Source organism: Neovison vison, chromosome 1 (genome assembly GCF_020171115.1).
Source record: "Neovison vison isolate M4711 chromosome 1, ASM_NN_V1, whole genome shotgun sequence".
NCBI classification, from domain to species: domain Eukaryota; kingdom Metazoa; phylum Chordata; class Mammalia; order Carnivora; family Mustelidae; genus Neogale; species Neogale vison.
This window is the reverse complement of record NC_058091.1, coordinates 161,700,130-161,711,030: the sequence shown is the minus strand read 5'-3', so window position 1 is coordinate 161,711,030 and position 10,901 is coordinate 161,700,130. Positions and strand designations below refer to the sequence as shown.

The window sequence follows — 10,901 nt, the reverse complement described above, 5'->3', positions numbered from 1 at the left end:
TGCCTGAATCAAATTGATTAATTAGACTCCTGTAACCATGCATATCTGCTTCTGTAGGATCGCTTCCCACCACCGCTTCCCGCCAGAACAAACCGTTACAGTGCCTAACAATGCTTGATTTAGGTTAACCAATCAGATCCCTGTAACCAAGCATCTGCTTCTGTAAACTCGCTTCCTGCCACCCCAACCTTGCCCTATATAATCTGCTCCCCAACTTAGCCCGGCACGCTCAGCCCACAAAGGCTGATGCGTCTGCAGGCGCCTGTGTAATCAATAAACCTCTTGCAATTTGCATCCAGTGGAGGCGTGCTGTTTGATTCTTGGGTGCGGCTCCAGGATCTTTCACCAGCTGGGCCTTTGTAACTCTCAGGGGAGAATGAGGGACTCGCATATCTCAGGCTTTGTAGCAGGGCTCTTGAGTTCTGCCGCTGGGCGTGGCTCCCGCTCCTCACAGGAGCCAGAACCCATGCATTCTCAGGTGTGCTGGCAGCTTAGGTACCAAGACCTGGTTTCTCTGCCACACTCTCTCTGGCTCAGTGCCAGGGGAGGCTCTCCTGGGACCACGGACTTAAGCCCCTGCCCCTAGCCGCCCCGATTCCCACAACCCCCCCCATGATCCTTTGCTCTTTTTGAGTGCTTTCCACCAGTCTCCAAGTTAATGCTGGTCCCCAGACGCAGGGCACTCTCAGATTGGGGTATTACTTTCCAACTGGTCGCCTCTGGTGGCTCCCTCCCCCTTTTGTTTATCTTCTGATAATCAGTCCGCTGTTCCCACTCAGCTTTACCTGCCCACTGTCATCTTCTTCCCCTGTAGAGATCCAGACGTGTATAATTCTGATCTCAGGCTGATTTCATGGGTGATTGGAGTTCTTTGGTAGGTAATCAGCTCACTTAAGGGTACAGGTTGAAAAGGCACCTCCTCCTACTTCCCCACCATCTTATCCCTCCCTAATCCACGTTTTTGATTCAACAGTCTTAAGAACATTAACTTGCTTATAGAAGTAGGACTCAGGTTCAAAATTCAACATAAGCAACCTGTGTCAAGATCAGAGGAAGTAATTAAAATAATGGCCTGATGTTCAATTATTTTTTCTATAGCAAAATACTTTGTTAATTGGTAGAAATTAACATGAGGTTGGGTTTCAACCAGTCAACCTTCTGTACTAATTGAATGAGATAATACTGGCAACCTCTCTGCTGAGATTGGAAACAAACAGTAAGAATAAGAATAAGAATAAGAATAAAGAATAAAAAGAGTAAGAATAAAGTATGAGGGGTGCCTGGGTAGCTCAGTCTTTAAGCATCAGCATTCAGCTCAGGTCATGATCCCAGGGTCATCAGATTGTGCCCCACATGGGCCTCTATGCTCTGCAGGGAGCCTGGTTCTCCCTCTCCCACTTCCCTTGCTATTTTTTCCCTTTCTTCCTGTATCTCCCAGTCAAATAAGTTAATAAAATCTTAAAAAAAAAAGAAAAAAAAGAGAATGAGAAAGAGGAGGAGGAGAATGAAAAAAGAAGGAATAAGAAGAAGAAAGAAGAAGAAGAATAAGAAGAAGAGACATAGAAAAGAAAATAGGAAAAAAAGAAAGAAAGAAAAAAGGAAGGAAAGAAAGAAGGAAGAATTGAAGGAAAGAATAGAAGGAAGGAAGAATGAAAGAAAAAAGAAAGAAAATTGTAATAACTTGAAAGTCACGGTACAGTAATTTAGAGTTCAGAGAAAACAAAACTTGTTTGTATTTTTCATTTTACAAAGTTTCTATTGAGTTCATATGTCCTGTCTTCCTTTCTCCCAAATATTTTACATGTAAAATTTAGTTGAAAATATTGACTCTCACATTACTTGAAAATACCATAATTGTATTTGTCAACATGGGAAATGTAATAAATGAAATTGTTGAATTACTATATTGTTTACCTGAAATTAATATAACCCTGGATGTCAATTACACTGGAATTAAAATTTAACAAATAAATAAAATAAAACACTTTAATCATGAAAAGACTTTCTCCAGGCAGGGGGTTCTTGAAAGTATTCATTGGATGCCAGTCTTCAAGGAAAAAAAAAGGAATGATAGAATCCAGATCTCAGATTTTAAGTAATGTTTGAGTTCCAAAAATAATCAACACTGAACTTCAGGTTAGTCACTGTGGAAATAATGTAAACATGTTAAAATTTCATGGGTCAAAATCATAATTTTGGTAGCATGATATGTATAGTCTTGGATTCTTATCTATGAAAAAAATAAAATACACAATTAAGATATGGCCTTGACTGTCCTATGCAAGGCACTGAAGCTGACTTCTTTATTTTTAGGATGATCAACTTCTAAATTTATCTAATACATTTTAACAGTGGTAAACTTCATTGTTTTGTTATATGCACTTGAAACAGTGTGAGAAAAATATTTTAAGTGAATTATGAACCAACAGAAGTAAACTACTGAGAATGCTTATTAACAGCTTAGAATGCCTTTATGGAAAAGGAGCTAAGATGGCAAAGTAGTTGAGAATCATGGGCTTGCCTCATCTCTAGAACACAGCTAGATAATAGGAAATCATTCTAAATAATCAAGAAATCCATCTGAGGACTGAGCCCTGGTAACAGAGAAATGTGTGTAAGAGAGGGATGTACAAAGCTAAATAAAAGGAGAATTTTTCCAGAAAGTAAATGAGAAGGGCTGAATTTTGTGAGTTTCTGCAAATATCAGGACTCAAGCAATATAGTATTAGAGGTCCTGTGAGTGCTACCATACTCCTGGAGAAAGACATGCAAGCAACACAGGGGCAGACAGTATGATTAGAGGATTCCCTAAAGCACTCAGTGCAAGACTGTTCCTTATTCTTCTAGTACATCTCAAAGAAGACATTCACAAATTACCCTGTCAGGGGACAAAAGAGCCATCAGGTGCCATTTCACTCCTCCACACCTCAACATAGGTACAGAGACACCTGCTGGGGTGGGTAAATTAGACAATGTTTAGTCTGCTTTGCTACAAATCCCAGGACCCTGAACTCTGACAAGACTGCCTCCCTGGTCAAACCCACATCAGTCCCACTGAAGTGAGACCCTCCCTCAGAAGACCAGGGCAGTCCCCTCCACAATGGGTCATTAAGATTTGGAGTTTCCAAAGTCAGCAGACTTGGCTGGGATAGAGCCCAAATTGCATTGTGCTTCTCCAGACAGGTAGCTAACCTGGGGACAGAGAGTGTGAAGAAGAGGATCTGAAAGATGCCTGAGATGCTCCAGGGAGAATTATCCAATCCATTGTGCATATTTACTGAGAAAACACTGAGTCCCCTTTCTGGAAATGAAGGAGCTGGCTAGAGTCTTTTCCCTTCCCTGGCCCCTCAGCATAAACCAACTTCAGTTAACAGCACAGAGCCAACAGTAGCTGCCTAATCTACTTGGACAAAATCCCACCCCTGCCTCTGCTGCTGAGGCTTTTCCCAGGCAATTGTGCCTAAGGACAAAGGTGGTGGGCATATTGCCAGAAAACCAGCAGCAACATCCATATACACCACATATACCAACCACAGAGTTGGGCAGGTTGCAAGTCCAGAGGAAGTAGCATCAGGTCTCATTTAACAAGCCAACCAGAACTCTCTTGTCTAAAATTTACCACCTTCTGGCCAAGGAGAAAACACTGCCCACTGGAGACAAGGAGAGTCTCAGCAGACAACTGACCTGAGGGATAGAACAGCTAAAATAGGGCAGAAGAGTGATTACAGCACCTATCAAAGATCCCCTAAAATGGCAGGCCCTGGAGACTAAATGGCCTTGTTCTTCTTCATAAAACCATCACTCTCAAAAGCAGGAAGTGTAAAAGGCTTTTCTAACACAGAGGAGGAAACAAGCCCAGACATTATTCCAAAGTAGAAGAAGCATCTGAGAAAGAATGAAACAAGAAAAGATCACAGCCAGAGATATACCTGAAGGAGATATAAGTGATATGCCTGATGGAAAATTTAAAGCCACAAACATAAAAGTGCTCTCTGGGGTTGAGGAAATCATGGAAGTCATCAGGGACACAACTGTAGCAGAGATAAAAGAGTTAAAAAAGAAAAACAACCAATCAGGCTGAAATGAAAAATGCAACAACTTTGGTATGAAACTGATTGCATGTAACAACCACAAGAATGGAAGAACCAGAGGAATGAATAACTGATATAGAAGAGAAGTTATGGAAAATACTGAGCACCAATGATAGAGAGAAGAATGATGGCTCATGAGGGTAGTCTGAGGAACTCCGTGATTCCATAAAGCATTATAATACTTGTATCATAGGCATCATGGTAGAAGAGAAAGAAAAGGGGACAGAGGGATTATTTGAGGAAATTATATCTGACAACTTCCTTAATCTGGTGAAGGAAACAAAAACCCAAATCCAGGAGCACAGACAACTCCCATCAAAATCACTAAAAAACACTAAGATCCATTGTAGTTAAATTTGCAAAATACAGTTTAAAAGAAAAAAAATTCTAAAAGGATGAAGACAAAAGAAGTTCCTAACCTACAGGGAAACAGCAATATGGTTAGTCACAGATCTCTCCGCAGAAAACTGGCAAGCTGGAAGAGAGTGGCTTGATCTGTTTACTGTAGATAATGAGTAAAATCTGCAGTCAAGAATATTCTCCCCACCGAAGCTATCATTCAGAATAGAAAGAGAGATAGAGATTCCCAAATAAAAATTAAGAGTTTGTGGGACGCCTGGGTGGCTCAGTTGGTTAAGCAGCTGCCTTCGGCTCAGGTCATGATCCCAGCGTCCTGGGATCGAGTCCCACATCGGGCTCCTTGCTCGGCGGGGAGCCTGCTTCTCCCTCTGCCTCTGCGTGCCACTCTGTCTGCCTGTGCTTGCTCTCGCTTCTCTCTATGACAAATAAATAAAATAAAAAAATCTTTAAAAAAATTAAGAGTTTGTGATAACTGTACCTGCCCTGAAAGAAATACTAAAGGGGAAACTTTGAGTGGGAAGCAAAGACCAAAAGTGGCAACAACTAGAAAGGAGCAGAGAAAATATCCAGAAATAATAGCATAACAGTAGTAAAATGACATGAAATACATATCTATCAAAAATTACTCTGAATATAGGGGCACCCGGGTGGCTCAGTGGGTTAAGCCTCTGCCTTCAGCTCAGTTCATGATCTCAGGGTCCTGGGATCGGTGCCTGCATCAGGCTCTCTGCTCAGGGGGGAATCTGCTTACCCCTCTCTCTCGCTGCCTGGCTCTCTGCCAACTTGTGATTTCTGTCTGTCAAATGAATAAATAAAACCTCAAAAAATTACTCTTAATATAAATGGATTAAGCACTCCAATCAAAACACACAGGATTTCAGAATGGGTTTAAAAAGGAGACTTATCTATAGTTGGCCTACAAGGGACTCATTTTAGACCTAAAAACACCTGCAGATTGAATGTATGGGGGGAGAGATCCATCATGCAAATGGACATTAAAAAAAAAGACAATAGCAATACTTATATTAGACAAACCAGATATTAAAACAAAGAATGTAATAAGAGATGAAGAAGGGCGCTATACCAACTAAGCAGACTATCTAGCAAGATCTTACAATTTTAAATATTTACGCCCTTAAGGTGGGAGCACACAAATATATAAAACAATAACAGACATAAAGGAAATCATTGATAATGATAAAATAATAGTATGGGGCTTGCTTACCCCACTAATATCAATGGATAGATCTAAGAAGAAAATCAACAAGGAAATAATGGCTTTGGATGACAAGCTGGGCTAGGTGGACTTAAGAGGTACATAATAAACATTTCATTTCACAACAGCAGAATACTCTTTATTGCTTTCTCTCTCTCTTCATTTTAAATATTTTATTTATTTCTTTGACAGAGAGAAAGACAGCAAAAGAGAACATAAGCAGAGGCAGTGGGAGAGGGAGTAGCAGTCTTCCCACTGAGCAGGGAGTCCCATAAGATGCTTAATCCCAGGGCCCTGGGATCATGACCTCAGCTGAAGGCAGACATTTAATGACTCAGTCATTAGGTGCCCCTACAGATTCTTTTTAAGTGCACATGGGACATTATCCAGAAAAGATCACACACTAGGTCACAAATCAGTTCTTAAGAGACACAAAGAGATTGCAATCAGATCATGTATATTATCACAATTCTATGAAATTTGAAGTCAATCACAAGAAAAAAAAATTGAAAAGCCACAAAATATGGATTTTAAAGAACATCCTACTGAAATATGAATGGGTTGTCCAAAAAATCAAAGAAGAAACTAAAAAAAATACACGGAAAAATAAAAATGAAAATATTATGGTCAAAAGCCACTGGAATGTGGCAAAAGTAGTCCTAGTGGGGAAATGTGTAGTAATACAGGGCTACCGCAAGTAGCAAAAAAAAAAATCTCAAATAACCTAACCTTACACCTAAAGAAACTAGAAATGAAAAAGAAAAATCCTAAAGCCATCATAAAAGAGAAATACTAATGATTACAACAAAAAATAAATGGTATAGAAACTAAAAAAAACCAACCAAACAAACAAAACAAAAAACCAAAACTAAAAAAAACAACAAAAAAAAAAACCAGACTAGAACAGATAAATGGAACCAGGAGGTTGTTCTTTGAAAAACTTAAAAAAAATGAATAAATCACCACTAGAATTATCAAAAAGCAGAGAAAAAGAGAAGACAGAAATAAGTAAAATCACAAATGAGACAGGAGAAATAACAATACCAGAGAAATACAAATAATTATAGGAAAATATTGCACAGAAAGATTATGCCGAAAAAATTTAGAAAAATGGAAGAAATGCATAAATTTCTAGAAATATATGAACTACCAAAAACTTACATAGGGAAAAAAAAATGGAAAACATGAACAGGCGTATGTTTGGCAAAAAAATTGAGTCAATAATAAAAAAGAAAAATCCCCCCCAAAAGATAATATATAATCTCTCAAACTATTAAAAAATAGAAATGGAAGGAAAAATTCCATGCTCGTTCTACAAAGCCAGAATTACCACAATTCCAAAACCAGAGAATGATTCCACCAAAGATAGCTGCAGGCCAACATCTTTGACAAATATGGATGCAAAAATGCTCAGAAAATATTAGCCAATTGAATCTGACAGTACATTAAAAAATCGTTTATCCTGATCAAGTGGCATTAATTCCTTTGTTGCAAGGGTGATTCAATATCCACAAATCAGTCAATGAGATAGACCATAATAATAAAAGTAGGGATAAGAACCATATGATCATCCTAATAGATGCAGAAAAAAAATTAACAAAGTACAGTATTCATTCATGATAAAAATCCTCAACAAAGTAAGTTTCCAAAGATCACACTTCAACATAATAGAGCCTATATATGAAAAACCCACAGCTAGTATCATCTTCAATGGGGAAAAACTGAGAGGTTTTCCTCTATGATCAGGAGCAAGACAGGGATGTCTATTGTTAACACTGTTATTTAACACAGTGCTGGCTCTGTTACTACTCATTTCCTAGAGCCCACCAACTTAGTCCTTCATTTTCTTCATCCTGTTAGTCACATTCCCTCTTCAAAAATTTTTCATTTACTCTTTTCTACATCAAGAACATTCTCTATGACATATCCATTTTAATTTATTTCTTCATCTCAGTTAAATTTTCACCAAGTATCACTCTCATAGTTTTCTCTATTGGACTATTTTATATAAAATTACAAAACTCTCTGGCTTAACCCTTTCCCATATCCAACATTTTTTCTATTAATTACTACATTTGACATAATCTAAACTATTCGCATTTATTTTATTAATTTTGTATCTCCCTGTATTGAAATGCAAACCTGATGAGTTCAAAGATTTCTGTTGGTTCTTATCTTTTTTTTACTTCCATATCAAAAATGCCTGTAGCAGTTACACACACATAAAGTAATAAATCAGTTTTGAGTGTACATATGAATGAATGAAGTACTCTTTCTACGTAAGGTTTTTTTGCATTGATCCTTTATTTTTTTATTTTTAAAAAGATTTTTATTTATTTATTTGACACAGAGAGATCACAAGTAGGCAGAGAGGCAGGCAGAGAGAGAGAAGGAACAGATTCCCTGCTAAGCAGAGAGCCCAATGCGGGACTTGATCCCAGGACCCTGAGATCATGACGTGAGACGAAGGCAGAGGCTTAACCCACTGAACAAACCAAGCGCCCTTTGCATTGATCCTTTTAATGTTACATGTTTGAATAGGTTATATTTCCTTTTCATTGCATTTCAGATACTAAGGAACACACTGAAAAACAGTCGTGAGACACAAACATTGAGTTGATGATCATGAAATCTATAGTTTCAGAAGCTAGATAATGTTGACAACAGCACCATTTTTCCTGCTTCCAGATTGGAAATTTATCCAGTTTCAATACATATAATTAACCCATTCTGAATACATCAGGGATCAATAAATTTATCAATTTATTTATTTTTAAAATATTTTTCAGGGTTTTAATGCTTAGAGCAGTATCCAGGCAAAGTAATCTATGTTGTTCAATCTCAATCAATCAGGGGTTCCCAATGTGACATTTCATATGCAAATATCCATTATGACAACAATCTTCTCATGGCCCCAATAACGTCCTTATTCCTCAGGCTATAGATAAACGGGTTCAGAAGGGGTGTGATAATGGTGTAAAACACTGCCACTGCCTTATCTTGCTCTGGAGAATGCAAGGAGTGTGGTCTTGTATAGGTGGAGAGACCAGTCACATAGAATAGGCTTGCCACAATCAGGTGAGAGGAGCAAGTGGAAACAGCTCTTGTCTGTCCTTTGCCTGAGCTCATCTGAAAAACCACAGAAAGTACACATGCATAGGATGCTAGAATGGCCATGAATGGTAGCAGCAGAATAATAAGACAACTCAGAATGACTGTATACTCATACATGGAAGTGTTCTGGCACACCAGTTGTAATAGAGACGGAAGTTCACAGAAAAAGTGGTTGATGAGCCGTGATCTGCAAAATGGAAGGTGAAATACATACAATGTGTGTATTAAAGCATTGATAGAACCACTGGTCCATGCACATGTAACCATGAACCAACAGATCTTCTTGTTCATGAGTATGGGATAGTGTAAAGGGTGACAGATGGCTACATATCGGTCATAAGACATGAAACCAAGAAGAAGGGCTTCAGTTCCACCAAGGACCATGAACAAAAATGTTTGAATCACACAGCCTAAAAAAGTAATGGTCTTACTATTTGACAGAAAGTTAGTGGTCATCTTGGGCACTGTGGTGGAAATGTTCATTATATCCATGAAGGAGAGTTGACTGAGTAGAAAGTACATTGGAGTGTGGAGTCTGGTGTCCAGTCGAATGAGAAGAATCAATACGATATTCCCCATCAGAGCCACTGCAAAGATAATTACAATGGCAACAAAGAGGAAAGCATCCTTTTGACCAAACTGGAAAAGACCAGAGAGTATAAAATCTGTTTCAGCACTTTGATTTCCTGTCTTCATAGTTTGATTCCCAATATCAGAGCAGATCTTATCTAAAGATTCCATGCAAAGAGAAGGACTGCCCTTTAATAAAAAAGGAAAGATTATTAAATGAGTTGAATTTCATCCAGACCATTTCCTCAGCCAAGTAAAGTATCCAGAAGGTACATTACTTTGATTTTCTACCCAAAATGAATAGAAAACAAAATTATCTTAATTTGGTAACTTTCAGATAACAAACTCCTTATGATCAGAAATGAATCAAAGTTTTTACACACAGGGTGACTTTTAGAGAATTTCTGCTTACTCACTTTTCTTAGCTCCTTTTTAAAATTTAAATTCAGTTAATTAACATACAATGTATTAGTTGTTTCAGGGGTACAGGTCTGTGATTCATCAGTCTTACATAGTACCCAGTAATTGTTACAACACATACTCTCCCCAAGCTCTATATTTTTTGATAATCAAATACATGAATCACACTTCATATCCCAATTAATTTATGACAGTACTAAACACACTGTAAATTTCCATCCAGTTTGAAAAATACATATTTTTTTCTCTTTTTTCCTGTCTTTAAGTCCAGAATGTATGGGTCTTTCTAAAGCATATACAAAGTTATCTATTCAGTTTTATTTTTCTTTTTCTGCACCTCTGATTCCAAAAGGTAATAATATGGTAAGCACTAAAAATATTAAATTCTGTAAAACTCTTCCATAAAGCTCAAGAAATTAATTTTAGTTTCTTCCACAGTAATGTATTATAAATAATAAAATTTTTTTCACTCAATAAAAGAGGAAAAAAGGACAAAAGCATGTGTTAAGATGAGAATCACCTGAAAGTTATCCTGCATCTACTTTCCTCCAAACTGAAATTCTCTAACACCCAGACTCCTCTTCCAACAACCAAAAACACTTTTCAGGAATGGATGAAATTCCACATGTGAAGTTACACTCCATGTAATTTTTCAAAATTTTGAAAATTTTTCAAATTACATTAACATAAAATAAATACATTGAAGCCTGACAACTCTTATATTATGCTCACCAATATAATTTAAAAATTACAATTCCCAATATTAAAACTACTCTATCAGGTAGCTCTGATGACTTAAGTAACAACTTTCAAAGCACCAATGGTCAGAATCGCCAAACTTTGGAAAGAGCCAAGATGCCCTTCAACATCTTAAAATTTCAACATAAAGTAGGAAATTTAAAATAGCATCATCTTTAAGTTTGTTTTACACCCAAACTGGAAACTTGACAGGAGAAGGGAAGCAAAATTAAAGAGTGTGTTTATCAAAGTTGAATTCAGAACAAGCTTAATATTATTAGTTCCATAAACTGAAAGTCGGAAATTTCTACCTAAACAATTTCATAAAACAAGTAATTCTATCTACCATTATTTTCATACTAATAAAAACCTCATGATTCTTACAGTCCACA

At 37.4% G+C, this 10,901-nt stretch overlaps 1 protein-coding gene across 1 annotated transcript; it reads right to left on the bottom strand.

Moving 5' to 3' along the window:
* Positions 1–8,556: 8,556 nt before the first annotated feature.
* On the bottom strand, positions 8,557–9,477 carry LOC122915025 (olfactory receptor 2AK2). Its single transcript, XM_044261529.1, has one exon. The coding sequence runs from the start codon at positions 9,475–9,477 to the stop codon at positions 8,557–8,559; it is 921 nt and encodes a 306-aa protein (XP_044117464.1).
* Between the last annotated feature and the right edge of the window lie 1,424 nt (positions 9,478–10,901).